Consider the following 14759-nt stretch of genomic DNA (forward strand, 5'->3'; position numbering starts at 1 on the left):
GGATCCAGACACAAGCCCCTGTGTCCACCAAAAATGCTCTTTTCTGTTTACCGTGCCCACTAAGCAGGACTTTTCCTTTGCATATGCTTTTGCAGCATTCTGTGTCGCTGTCTGATGTTGTAGGAATTGCCATTGTCATTTAACAAATGCTTTGCTGCCCATTTCACTTCTTGTTCTAACAGCCTTGTGTCTGATTCCACACTTCTTCACATTCATGTTATTGTGTTTGACAGCATTGCTTCTAAGTATGGCCCTTACACAAATAGCACTTTATGTCTGAGGAAATAACACTCTTATCCTGCCCCCAGCTCGCAATGTCAACGTCCTGAAGCTGTGTAGCAACTATAATGGTGGCAGCCCAGTCCTTCAGATTCATCCTTTATGGTACATGGCATATGTCTTTTTGTTGCCAACCAGTTACAAATTGACCGTATGAAAGCTCATCTGACCAATTATGCAGCTTAGTGGCAGCTCCAAAGTCACTAATAAACACCAATGTTTCCTTTGCTGGCTTACCCAAAGAAGGAACCACAAGATCAGCTGCAATAGGATCCATTAAAGGAAGAGGTACACTGACTAGATCTTCTGTTTCCACTATCTCAGCTTGCCTGTGCTTATTATTTGCCTTTAGAGTGTCTGCCCAGCTGCCTTTGCAATGCTTCATTCTTCTCCAACAACACAGCAAACCCTTTTGACAGAATTTCAGCTGTCCACTGCATCATCATTGCCCGCATTTGTACAACATCTGTCTAGCAATACAACACCAAAAGAGGACACTTACTACAAACAGTCAGATAAAGATACATGTAAAACAACAACAAACTTTAAATCAGATTATAGTCCAACATGATTGCACTTTCATTATCCTTTGTATGTCCTGTCTATTCACCATGACCATGAACAAAAATGTACAAAAGGCCACAAAAATAAAAACTGACTCACCAAAACACCCATTTATGAACTGCATACTGCGTGTGAAGTTGCAGTCCTGGACCCAGCTGCAGACATCAATCAGCAACTGCTCTGACAACATTTGTAATGACCAGGTTGACTGGTTACTATGGTGTGTGGTGGAACTAGTGCAGTTGTGACTAGGTGCCTGTTAAACAGCTGATGAGATATCACAGGAACAGCAGTTAAAAACCATTTATTATTGAAAGTACATCCATTGTGTCACGCTGGGAGGCAAGCACCCATGGGGTGTAAACAGCATGCACTTAGTCTAGGAAGACACCACAATCAGTGTGTGGCGGCAACAGATGCCACAGTGCAAGGCCACTGATCCAGCATAACAGGAGCTCTGCCTCAGCTGCATCTATAGAGGCCATTAGCACCCCAATCGAGGACAACCAAGGGAGAACGATCATGCTAGTGACTTTGCACAGAAGTGGCAGCTCCCAACAGCAGAGTTTGTCCTGAGCAGAGGCAGGCAGCAAGAAGTTTACCCATGCAGGTGATGGTGCACAAGCAGTTGCATATCCTCCAATGGAGCTAGAGACATCCAGGGTGGGGGGCAGTAGCAGCTGAAGTGAATCCATCGGATGATCTGCTGGTTGGAGAGAAGTAAGTCACAGCATCAGACTTGGCACTATCAGCAGTGGCACAGCTAGCTGCGACAGACTCCAAGAAGGGTGACTGCTGGATCCAAGTAGATTCATAGACTGATAGGCTCGTGGATGGATGTAGATCCCTTCTCAGGACTGGTGCCCTGTAAGCTCCAATAACTTGACTAAAAGTGAGGGTTCTTTATACTGGCTTGGGGTGTACTTGTTTTGCTAATGCACCGGTTCTGGTCATATAAGCCACGATAAGTCCATGACTCAGATGTGAAGCCACTGGGCCGCCAAAACTGTGATGGCTCTGTCTTTTGGCTGTGTTGCTGCTTTCGCACCTCTAGTTGATCAGCTTGGTGACATCGTGAAGTATCCATCTCAGCATCATTGTGCAGTTCTTGTTGTATCAGGAAGTAGTAGCCCACCATGCAGAAACGTTCTGGCCTGGCCATCTTCGCTGTGCATTGCATTAACTAAGGGATATATCTTAATTTTTCCTAGCCTCACGGAGTACATTATTTTGCAGTCCAATAATACCAGCACTGCCCATTTTTAAAAAAAGAGTTCGCTTTACATGTTTTCTAACATCTGTTGAAAGATTTTGACTGTTGGCAGGTGTGAAATGTTAAATTTATGTGCTTTTTCTCTTTACAGTCGACCATTATAGAAGTTCGAAGTATTAATGATCAGAGTATTGTACCTGCTCCTGGGGACATTGTCACAGCAAAGGTGAGAATTGGTTAAAATTTCATTTTTGCTAATGTATTTAGTATGTATAACTTTCAGTTACTTCTGCAAGAGGGAGGTCTATCTGTGCCCTATTATTAGACTCCGTGACCTTCTACATTTCTCTAGAGCCTTAAGTTCCTATTTTCCAGCTCTTTTTCCTATAATAATTTCTTGACCCTTTCCAAGTAATTAATTAACTTGTTTATGTCATACCCGGGAGCAGCAATAATTTTGTTATGCCAATTCATAGGCAACTTCCTGTCTAAACCCATAATAATTTTTTCAGGTTCAAACTTATTTGTCAGACAAATTAGTAACCCACTTCGATGCAAACCTCTTTACACTTTCCTTTCTGGGATTAAACTTCTCACCTGCCCAGATACAGTTTTGCAACTCTCTCTGTTTTCGTTTACCCCAAAACTACTTTAAAAAAGGCTTTCTTAAATTTTTCTAACATATCATACTGCTCAGTAGCAGTAACACTCCATGTCCCAACTGCACCCAAGAATTTTGTCATAATAAAACCTTTTGTATCCCACCTGGAGAGGCGGTGTGTGGGTCTGCTCCTGTGAACTGCTTCTGTAATGTAGGCTGAGAGTGAAGGAAGTTAGTAGGAGCGGGAGATGTGAAGCACTTCGGTACTGCATGTAACTTTAAAACTTTTATTTGAGTCAATAACACAAGTAAATATCAAATACATGTATAACTTTGGCTAGGATGAGCACGTAGGTGTGAAGCTGTAGTCAATATCTAATCCTGTGGAGTTAGGATGAGTGTTCTGTATAATCTCAAAGCTAACAAATACTCATTGCTGTCCAAGCTTTAACTGAACGTAACTAATACAAAGTCTCAATAGTAAGCTAGCCCACTCAGTAGTAGAACCAATATATCCAGGCCGTCTGCTCTTGATGAAATGGGGAGAAATCAAGATAGCACTAACTGAGCTCCACAGCGTCAGCCAGAGAGCACTGTGGTCAGCGTAGTTAGTCTTCTCTTGTAATGCCAACTTGCGAGAGCGTGCACCTACGTTGTGGCATCGTAACTATCGATGCCACAAAACCAATATTTTGCGATCAGTCCAAAATCCTTTCGGATGCATACTTCCAGATGGGTCAAAATGTAAAAACTGTAATACGGACCACTTCAGAGGATTCCGTCACCAAATTATATCCGACACTGTTTACTGCCTGTTCTAATGCTATGCTCCACTATAGTCAACTTGCTATCATGCTCAAGCAATTTAGTTTCTATCACTTCCACACAATCAGAAACAGCCCTCACAGATTTTAAACAGTTTGCACTTCCAGTATTAATTTTACTGTCCAAAGTTTTGTGATCATTTTTGTAAACAAATTCTACAGCAGCAGCTTTCTCCTCCTTTTTATATTCATCTTCTTTAACTTGATCTACTCTTTGTTTGCTTCCAATCGCCACTTTTTTAACTGACGTCTAACATTCTCTGACATTTTCTTACAGTTTTTCTCAACTTCAGAAATTCTTTCGTCCACCTTAGTGTCAAGCAACTGCAAATCATTCTCCCACATTTTCTTTAATTCAGCAGCCTGGTTTTCCAGCTTTACATTAATTTCAGATTTAAATTTCTTAAGCTCACCAGCTGAGCCAGTAATACTACTAGGATGCTCACAAGACTGTTTGTACGTTTTATTATCAAGGTTATCGGTCTGTTCTGTATTTACTTCAGTGAAATTTTTCTTCATGTTAAACTTGAATACTGCATACTTCCTGCATTATTTACCCCAATACAGTTTCCTGTTCTATTAGCTTTACAGGCAACATACCAAATTTGATATCTGCTTTCACTGTTTCGTGTTCAGTTATGTTCAATTGACTATCATTAGGCAGCTTAAAATCACTAAAATCATTCAACCTCTTGGTGTTGAAATTTAAGCTATCACCAAGAGATGCATTTTTTGAACATTTTGTTCCAGTTCTGTCCCCACAGTTGTAGATAACTGAGGTATATCATCAACTGGAACTTCATTATTTAATAAATCACTGTTTGTCTTTGTTCAGGATTGCTTATTTGACTGGCACTCACATTAGACAGAATCTCATTCCCCTCTTTCACATTTACGGAACTGTCATTCTCTTCCATCCTTCCAAGTTTCGTAGTACAAGCAAGCAATAAATAAAATACACTTATCTCCAGTATTCTGCTGTAGTCGTGGTATGTCATCCCAGTGGGTCAGATCTCATCTCTCAGCTACGCCAGATCCAGGGCCCCCGTCCATTTTGTCCATTGCCTACAGTGCCACTCTGTTGTGCCACCTGCTAACTACGTCTGACACTATCTTGTCCAATTATATCCTGCCTCCTCTGTCATCTTGATGTTTGCTATCCATTTCCCATCTAAATACCCAGTCATCATTGCATTTGATCTCCTTTTTCACTTTTTCACTTGTATTATTCTGTCCCTCACTCACTGTGCTGCATTGTCCTCTTTCAAAACTGTTCCCAGTAGCAGTTTCGAGCTACTACAGCTTTTGAATTCCTGAATGCAATGGACGACATGCAATGGCGTGGTTTGTTGTTTGTCCTACAGAAAATGTCCACTCACCTTTCGGTTATACAATCTTCAGCAGTTCAGTCCACACATCTGACCTGTTAGAGAATGAATAATGTTCTTCGGCTAGAGAAAGATATAGCGGAAACTAGCTGCACTACACACACCTGCAGGTTGCATAAAATGTTTTCTGGTATAAGGTTAGCAGAGCTGTTAAGATAGGGCCGGCCAAACGCTGCACAGTGTGCAGACGTGCGGAAGTGCTGCTCGTGTGCGCACGTGTGCGACAGCGAGCAACAGCGACATCTGTTATTAGACATGTGTCCTAAATGAACGGCGGCGGCTCCACTTCCATGTGGTGCAAGCAAGAGCGCAACATATCCAGTCTCGTTTACCCCTGGTGACCGTAATATTAACAGTACTGAGAAATGGCAAGTACTGTGAAAAAGCAAAGGACGGGAGATCTGTGTTCTCAGTCGTTTAAAAATTACTGGGAACTGCAATTCTTTTTGTAGCCATTGGTGAAAACTCACAGTGTTTGCTGTGCCGCCGAAAAATAGGCGGCCAGCTTAAGTTTTCAAATGAAAGACATTACAATACATATCACAAAGACGAGTGTAGTGTACTCAACAGTGAAGAAAGGCAAGCAAAATTAAATGTCCTTAAGAAAATGGATGAGACACACCAACTCGATTTTACTGTACGTCAAAGTAACATACTTCTTGAACTCTTAGTTTCTTGTGTTACATTTATGTCTGTTGTACTGTACGCTGTACAATGTACTTTTTTCAATTTCCCAGAATGACAACCACACTAAATCTTCACTGCGAGCAAGTTTTAAAATCGCATTAAGAATTGCACAATCTGGGAAACCCTTTTCCGAAGGGGAGTTTGTGAAAGGGTGTCTGATTGATGCTGCAGAACTTGTGTCTCCCACGAATGTTAGCAGGTTTCAAGAAATCGGTCTATCCAAACAAACAGTGACAAGACGTATCAGTGCTATGGCCGGCAATCTGCACAGGCAGCTAATAAATAAGGCTAAATACTTTGTTGCTTTCTCTGTTGCGCTTGATGAAGCAACAGATCTTACAGATACAGCCCAGGTTGTGATATACATACGAGGTGTCGATAACACACTTTGTGTAGCACAGGAGCGACATCTGTGCGTAGAAACATGAACGCTGACGGCTGCGGCGTGCACGCTGTGACCCGGAAGTTGCACATGTGCAAGAGCACCGCACGCGTGCAGAATTTCTGGCCGGCCCTGTGTTAAGCAATATAGTTTGTGAGTGAAAACTTCAATATATTGTTACTCGTGTGATACAGAAACTCTGCCAAGCCAGTGCTTGTCTTAAGTTACAGTGTCGACACTCAAAAGCAATTGGTCACTCATAGTAGCAAGCTTATGGTATCTAAGTGAACCAGTGACCAAAAAGATTACAAAATGAGCAGTCTGTGACAAAATGCTCAGTCAAATATTATGCAACTTGATCCCTTTGGACATTTGTTTCATATTCTTGACTTGCACAAATGCCATGTTGATTTTAGTTAGTTCAAAAATTGTAGTTTATGCATAAAAAATGGAATTTTGCTTGTTCGTCTTAGTCACACATTCGCGTTCACTTTGTGGCATTCAATGGTTAAGGTTTACTCATAATTATTGCATTTATTCAGAGCTTCTAATGTATGCATCTGAACATGATGATTGCTGAACTCCTTACACTTCAGAAAAGAATTCTCTCAGTCCACAAAATATGCGTGAACTTACTTTCTTCTGACTGACTGACTTGCATCATAGCCAGTCCGATATTACTATTAAATCCTACAATCCCCCATCTTTTATGTTTGACCAATCACAAGCTAATAGCTTTTATGAACAATTTTTTTAATTAACAAATTTAAAAAATCCACAGTTACCAAAAGAACTCACCCTCTGAATAATAGAATTATTGTAAAATATTTGTTTCCCTAGTCCCATAAACAGGCTGTTTTCAATTTCCAAATTTCCCCTGAGAGTATGATTCACTCTCTCTGTACAACCACAGTTCTCACACTAGCATATACTCAGTAGATCTAATGACATTCATTTATTATATTATTTTGCATTCACACCTTCATGCACATCAATAACGAAACATATTTAATCAGAAATAATTAATAAAAATAGTCACAAAAGATAAAATTTCGGCTTCAAAATACTTATTTAGACTGTTTAGAAATTTCGTGTATACGATGCTGACATCTTGTAGCCACAGTCATAACTACTTGAAACTGCTGCTGGATCAGAACACACACGTCATGCGTTCTAGTTCTAAATATAATCTATATGCTCACTACCATTGGACACAGCAAGTGCTGCTGTGCTTTTTAACAAGACATTGTGAGGTAACACTATCTAATTACACCTCCTGAGTACCATTACAAAATCACATGTTGACAGAAAAGAACTGTGCTCAGAAACCCAGAATTATTATTGAATTACTACAGCAAGGCAAGGAGTACTGATGGATCTAATAAATAAGAGCAAATACGCTCAGAACCACTGTGTCATAGTTGCAGACTTGGCCCTTCAAATAGAGGGGCATCCAGAGTTCAAGGACACATTCCGTCATGCTGTCATTCAGTCCATGTCTCTAGAACCGGAAAGAAAGACAGTCTGTTGAGTTTCAGTGAAACCATGACAAGGTGATCGATGAGGCCAGCCTGATACTTGCTAACCGACTTCAACACCGAGAGGCAGGCAACCTGATGCATACCACGGCTGTGGTATGCCAGACTGCCTACTGATCCATCGCAGATGAGCAGACCGGTGAGTGGCCAGCACTCCTCCACTACTGGGTCCTTGTGGGTGATCCGCAAGCTGCCACCTTCACACCAACCATGCGAGCATTGTCTGTGCAGGCTCATAGCCATCGTGTGATTATCTGCTGCAGCCTTGATCAATCCATGGTGGTTAACCAGCATCTAGTGTTCATGAAATCCAACATCTTGAACCATAGTCAGTAGTCTCCACCTAGGCGCATGACGGGCTGTCTTTGAGAGCACTGAGGTGGAAGCTGTAGTCGGTTACCATGGAACTTCTGGGTGGGCAGCATCTTCCTTGCTCCATCACCACCACAAGCACAGCATACAGTTCTAATATTGATTTGTCAGCAATGTCACGACTCACTAGTCATCAACACTCCTTCTCAGTACTTGCGCTTATGCCTGGCTGCTGACTGCAGCTCTAAAGTCACTTATACCTTTGTACACTCCACACAATAAATAAATAATTGTTATTATAAATGCTGCTTTACTGCTGATGACTCCAGGTGTGCACTGGATAACTCACACTCTCTATGCTCGATTTCCTGATCACAGTGCGATACCAGCATGTGGATCGCAACAATACTATCATATGCTACTTTGAAGTCTGTAAAGAGGTAAAGCATGCCAGTACCAAATTTGATCGCCTTCCCTCAGATTTTCCGTAGAGTATAGATCTGATCTACAGTTTGCTTTTTTGGGAAAAGAAGATGGTCAAATAGTACATTAGAGAATACTTTATACAATAAGTTAAGGAATGTGGTACATCCATATTTATCACATTCTAACTGATCTACCTTCTTGTACACGGGGCATATTATTTCTTCTTTCCATTGCTAGATCATTTTCTCCTCTTCCCATACTAAAGTAGCAGTTTTAAAAACAATCTGTTCTGATTCACTATTTCCTTGCTTAAGCAGCTCTGCCGAGATATGGTCTATTCCTGCTGCCTTGTTTCTCTTTTCAGTTTCTTCATGGCATTTCATGTTTATTCTAGGGGTAGTGGAGGTGTAGTATCAAGAGTCATTTTCTCTGTGTACGTTAGTTATCTCTTGTGATGCTATTATTCTGAGGTTGAGCAGATTGTGAAAGTGTCAGCATTATCTTTCACATCTCTCTTTCACCTCACTTTAAATTTTTCTTATTTCATCTTTTATCAAGCCTTTTTTAAAGCTTCAGTTCTTCAGTGTTTGCTTTCTTCCACACACTTCCTTATTTGGTAGGCCCTCTTTTCAAGCCTTTTTGTTCATAATCTTCCACCATCCTTCCTGTACACTGCGATTGTAGTGCTCTTTTATATGTCTTGTTTGTTTCTCCCATTACTATTTTTCATTCAGCATCAAACAATGGAGATCTTGTATGCCTTATTTCGCTTTCTAGTGTTTCATTTGCTGTCTCCACTGCATCTTTTATTTCACAGTGGTATTCAATGTTACTACATTCATCAGTATTTTTGAGTATCTTTGTTAACTTCTACTGGTACTGTTCTCTAATTTCAGCTGATTCTAAGGCTTTTATATTATATTTAGGCACCACACTAAGCCGTGTTCCTTATACTGCATTGGTCATCCTAGCCCTCACTCTTGCCCAGGCCAGAAAGTAATCTGAATCTGTATTTGGGCCTTTAAGTTTCCTCACATCAAATAGATCTGATTTGTGCCTTGCATCTCTCAGCAAATGGTCAGTTTGATTTACTAGATTTCCATCTGATGCCGTTCATGTTCTTTCGTATATGTTCAATCTACCACCGTATTTCTAGATGCTGCATATATGTCTCATTCCATTATCATTGTTTATGATATGTTTGTGTGAAGTCCAGTTGTTGGTCTAAAGATCTGTTCTTTCCCAGATTGAGAATTTAGGCCACCAGCTATTATTTTAATGTCGTGTCTTGGATGGTCATAGAATGTTCTGTCCAGAGGTTCAAAGAACCTCTTCTTTCTTGCATTCTTCTGTTGGTGCAGGGATGTTAATTGTTGTTGTTGTTGTTGTTGTTGTTGTTGTGGTCTTCAGTCCAGGAACTGGTTTGATGCAGCTCTCTATCCTCTGCAATCTCAAAGTACCTACTGCAACCTACATCATTTTGAATCTGCTTCATGTATTTATCTCTTGGTCTCCCTCTACGATTTTTACCCTCTAAGCTGCTGTCCAATACTAAATCGGTGATCCCTTGATGCCTCAGAACATGCCCTACCAACTGATCCCCTCTTCTAGTCAAGTTGTGCCACAAATTCCTCATCTTCCCAATTCTATTCAGTACCTCCTCATTAGTTACATGATCTACCCGTCTAATCTTGAGCATCCTTCTGTAGTACCACATTTCAAAAGCTTCTATTCTCTTCTTGTCTAAACTCTTTTGTCAACCATGTTTCACTTGCAAACATGGCTGCACTCCATACAAATAGTTTCAGAAAAGACTTCCTGACATTTAAACCTATACTCAATGTTAACAAATTTCTCTTCTTCAAGAAACGCTTTCCTTGCCATTGCCAGTCTACATTTTATACCCTCTCTACCCCGACCATAATCAGTTATTTTGCTCCCCAAGTAGCAAAACTCATCTACTACTTTAAGTGTCTCATTTCCTAATTTAATTCCCTCAGCATCACCTGATGTAATTCGACTTCATTCTATTATCCTCGTTTTGCTTCTGTCGATGTTCGTCGTACATCCTCCTTTCAAGACACTGTCAATTCCGTTCGACTGCTCGTCCAGGTCCTTTGCTGTCTCTGATAGAATTACAGTGTCATCGGCAGATCTCAAAGTTTTCATTTCTTTTCCATGGATTTTAATTCCTACTCCAAATTTTTCTTTTGTTTCCTTTACTGCTTGCCGAATGTGCAGATTAATTTATAGAGAAAATAAAGAATATCTGCTTTATCCTGAGCATTGATAATCTATGGCCAACAGGAGCAAACCCAGTAACCAAATGTTTTAGTTGACACTAGACCATGGACCCTGTGCAAAACTCTTGCTTTCTCTCTCTGCATCTGTAAAATAGATTACCTTTTCTCTTTTCTAGGATCCCACTTCCACTCTGCCTTACTTCTTGCAGTTTTGTTGTTTGATCCATCAGCACTCTCCAGGTTGTCGGGCAATACATAGATATCTCAATCCATCTTTAGATTCCTGTACATGAATCCAGCTTACACTTTAAGTTTCTCCCACAATTTATTTGTTCCTTCCCATCAATCTTTTCCATGGCAAGCCCATATTGATTAACCAATCCAAGTTTCCTTTGTTAAAGTTTGGCAACAGATTTTTTTACAGAGCGTTGTCAGGGCAGTGTTCAACCTCTCCCCGGAGAAAAGTGATTTTTGATCAGGGTTTTCTTCCCTTAACCTTTGTAGAATGAATTCCATCACCTACAAGGCAGCATATTCTCTCTTTATTAACTTCAAGGGAGAGAATGTCTCATTTACTAGCTGTGTAATGCCAAAGGACTCATTTCCATTGCAGCTGCCATTGGAGTCTTCTCCGTATCCCTGGTTAGGGGCCCTTGCAAGGTTCTTTCACCCAGGCCTGGTGATCCAAGGCTTTTTAACGAGGTGTTACTCCTCTGGCACCTGCTTGCACACTCCTTGTGCAGCCGTGAGTTTGCTATTGGTTTGATGGAGTTGTTCCTTATTCTCACAATTATGTAAATGACTTAATTGTGCTTCTATCATTTCTTTGTGCATGACTTCCTACAGACATTTGTGCTAGACCTTCAGGTTTTTACTTACCAACTTACGCAAACATGATTAATTTATTTACAGATTTGTCATCCATTTCGGTTCATATGCTAGTTACATAGAGACTTCAGAAACAAAGTTACGTACGTCATCCCACATTAAGACCCTTGGCAACTAGAGTGGCGCATTGTCAGAAGAGAGAGTACATGTTCCACATTTCCTTCAGAGACAGTTCTGCTGTGTTAAGGATAATAGGCGCATCACAAAATGGAAATAAAATGGCATGGCAACTGGAAATATCATCCAAAGTTGAGCTGCTTTGTACAGTTGTCGTGGGCGAAACATCTAAATTGTACACAGGTTCACTGTGAAATTCTAGCGATATATGGACCAAAAGCAATGTTATGTGCAGCCATAGTGAAATGGTTCTAACAATTTGACCAAGCCTGCAGAGGTGTGGATGGTGCTGATCAGAAAATCCAGATCTTGCACATATGATTTTTATGTTTTTGACAAGGTGAAGGAACATTTGTGGGGGAAGAGAGTTTACTGTAACGAAAATATTCACACAGTGGGTCTTGAATGACTCTGTGACCAAGAACCAACTTTTATTGGCGAGAAATTGAACAGTTGATATAAAGTTTGACTGTTGTGTACAGAGATTTGGCAACTATATTTGAAAATAGTGTAATGTATTGGTGTCAATTTTAAGTGTAATGCAGCATTCAATAAAAGTTGCTTGACCTGCCATAGTAATGTGTAAATTACTTTTTGAAGCTCCTCATATATCTGCATGTTAGAAACTATAGTCTGTTATTTCCTTTCTACATCAGCCTCTCCTCATGGATGTTTAAAATTTGCCATCTCTATCACCAACTAATAATCAAATTTTATTTAACTTTCTGGTTGTAAAATTCACTAGCTCTATCACTTTAAGTTTTGTACCTTTGCTAAGTGGCTTTACTCTCTATACCTGCTCATTAGTGTGCAGACCTTGTATGTGTGTACAGACATACTACAATGCACATTACTTAAAAAAATCAACTGTAGTATTAAATATTGTTTTGTGCATTATGTTAAATCTCACAGATCATTTTACATTGTGCCACTTCTTTCTCCATGTAGGATTCCATTATCATGTTAATTTTAAAGTGTGTTTTAATACATACAAGATACTTTTATGGCATCTCGTTAAGTGACAGGAGTGGTTGTCATGACATGGAGATGTAACAACTAAAAGGGTTCAATATTATGGTGCGTCTGACAAAACAGAGCAGCATTGTACTCCAGTTGTACTTCACATATTACAGGAGCAGAGCATCCTGTTCTCTGATATGACAATTGTAAGTTAGAGAGATGATGAGAAAGATGAGAGGGGTGTTATCTTACCATAACCTTAGTGTAGCTGATAACTATTGCTATAGTCTGATTGAAATTACTTGATAGCTGACACTTCACATGCTAATTTCTTCCAATCAGAGTGCCCAGCGTCATGCCCAAACTGTTCACTGTTATCACACTGCCACAACAATTGGTCAGTTCACCACATCTGGTTTTCTTTCTTGTTGTGTTTGGTTCCCGAGTCCTGGATTTGGGCCTTTAATTTGGCATTTCGTCAGCTATGATAACAGTGTGCGCTATGATAACAGTGTGTGCTATGATAACAGTGTGTGGAGGCGCGCGCGCACGCCCACACACACACACACACACACACACACACACACACACACACAAACGATGCTAACAATATACAGGTGTTCCATACACAGCACTGACCAAGCACTACTGGATTCTTCCGCACTAGATGTGATTCAGCATCACATAGACAATTGTTATAATCACAGAGTGGCTTACATTAGAAAAGTTTCACCTGACATCACGTGGAGTCAAATTTTTGAAGGCCACAGTTCATCATTGCAACTAGAATATCAGTGTCATAAATCTAATAACATTACTCATTTTGCTGTCGTAGCACAGTGGATAGTGCATTAACCTGTCATGTCGAACACCGCAGGCTTGAAACTCGTGCAACATAGCAATTTTTTTTATTTCTAAATCTAATCAAAAGACTTTCATTATTATTTTTATTCAATTAATTATTTAAATATAATCTTTTTAAATTTTTAATTGTTTGACACATTATTTTCATTATCATATTGACTTTTCTATTTGCACTTATTTTTCTCCCTATAATTCTTTTTTCATTTGGATTCAGCCAGTACCTTCCACAATCTACACAAAGTCCCAGCCAGGACTGCTCATCAGTTCGTAATGTGGCAGTTCATGTAGCCAATGTGAGGATAGTTTCAGGTAACCAATGTATGTGAGCAAAAAAATTGCTTTTTAGTGCTGAATCTAGAATTATTCTGTCTTGAGTTTGCTCATAGGCTTAGAAGTTAGCTGTAATTGCTGTGGACAGAGTGATCATGACTTTAGTTCTGCCGCTGATTGCTCACTGCCAATTTTTTGTTTACAATGCACATCACGAGGTTGTGGTTAGGTTAGAACACGAGTTTAAATTCAGGGCTACAAAACACTTCGTTTGCCGCAGTTCAGTCACCCGTCACTTAAAATCAGCTCTCAACACAGCACCTCACATTTCTGTTGTACCTCATGGCAGCTGCTTCCAACATTGGTCCATGTTACGCTTTAACAGCATTTGTGATGTGACCCACCATGTTCGTGTGTCACCTATAACAGAGCAGTAGTCGTCAGCTGATGTGGCAGCACTGTACCAGTAAATGACAGACATCAAAAATCAAGTAATCTTAATTGGACTTCATTTCTGTTTCAAGATTTATCTGCAACTTAAATTTTAGGTTACTTGATTCAGTGTGTATGTTGATGACATGTAACTCAAAGGTTGACAAGAGTTAAACTGCTAGACAAGAGGTTGCAGGCTTGCCTTGATGAAAGAGCCTCATAAAAAAATAATAGTAATAATAATAATAATAATAATAATAAAGTTTTACTTATGACTAATTTACGAAAAGATAAACATGATTATTTACTGCAACACAACACGTGAGAAACAGCAAGTATCCATTTCCAGCATAAATAACAACATGTTTTGTTCTTTTTTCAAGCCATTTGCAGTAGTCAATTACCCTTCAAGCACAACAGTCTTACTCAGTAAGTAAAATGTGTCAGTTTGTGCAAACAGATGTTCCAAAGGGTATGGCAGAATCTGTAGGGTCCATACTCAACAATGCCACTGCTCCATTTAAATTTTTATTAAACAGTTATGGGCTGTATTTATAATGATCTTATACTCCTCTCTGAGCATCATACCCCTGATTTTACTGTCGACTTACGTTATTAAAAATAATAATTTTTGTGCCACTTCAAGAGATACTTAGGAGTGCAAAACTGTAAAGTAAATGTTTATATTTAAGTCACTTATTGACGTTTAGATAATCATAACTTTTTTACTTGTGAGTAAATTTTTTCTCACCTTGTATGCCAGACTGCAAA

At 39.8% G+C, this 14759-nt stretch overlaps 1 protein-coding gene across 3 annotated transcripts in view; it reads left to right on the forward strand.

The window, feature by feature from the left end:
• LOC124607038 (exosome complex component CSL4) overlaps positions 1 to 14759 on the forward strand; it is an 80264-nt gene that overhangs the window by 49501 nt on the left and 16004 nt on the right. For all 3 annotated transcript variants that reach the window (XM_047139211.1, XM_047139210.1, XM_047139212.1), the window contains one exon: positions 2208 to 2282. In XM_047139211.1, the coding sequence (XP_046995167.1) occupies positions 2208 to 2282 (75 nt within the window). The remainder of the gene's footprint in view (positions 1 to 2207; positions 2283 to 14759) is intronic.

This window comes from Schistocerca americana, chromosome 3 (genome assembly GCF_021461395.2).
Source record: "Schistocerca americana isolate TAMUIC-IGC-003095 chromosome 3, iqSchAmer2.1, whole genome shotgun sequence".
NCBI classification, from domain to species: Eukaryota; Metazoa; Arthropoda; class Insecta; order Orthoptera; family Acrididae; genus Schistocerca; species Schistocerca americana.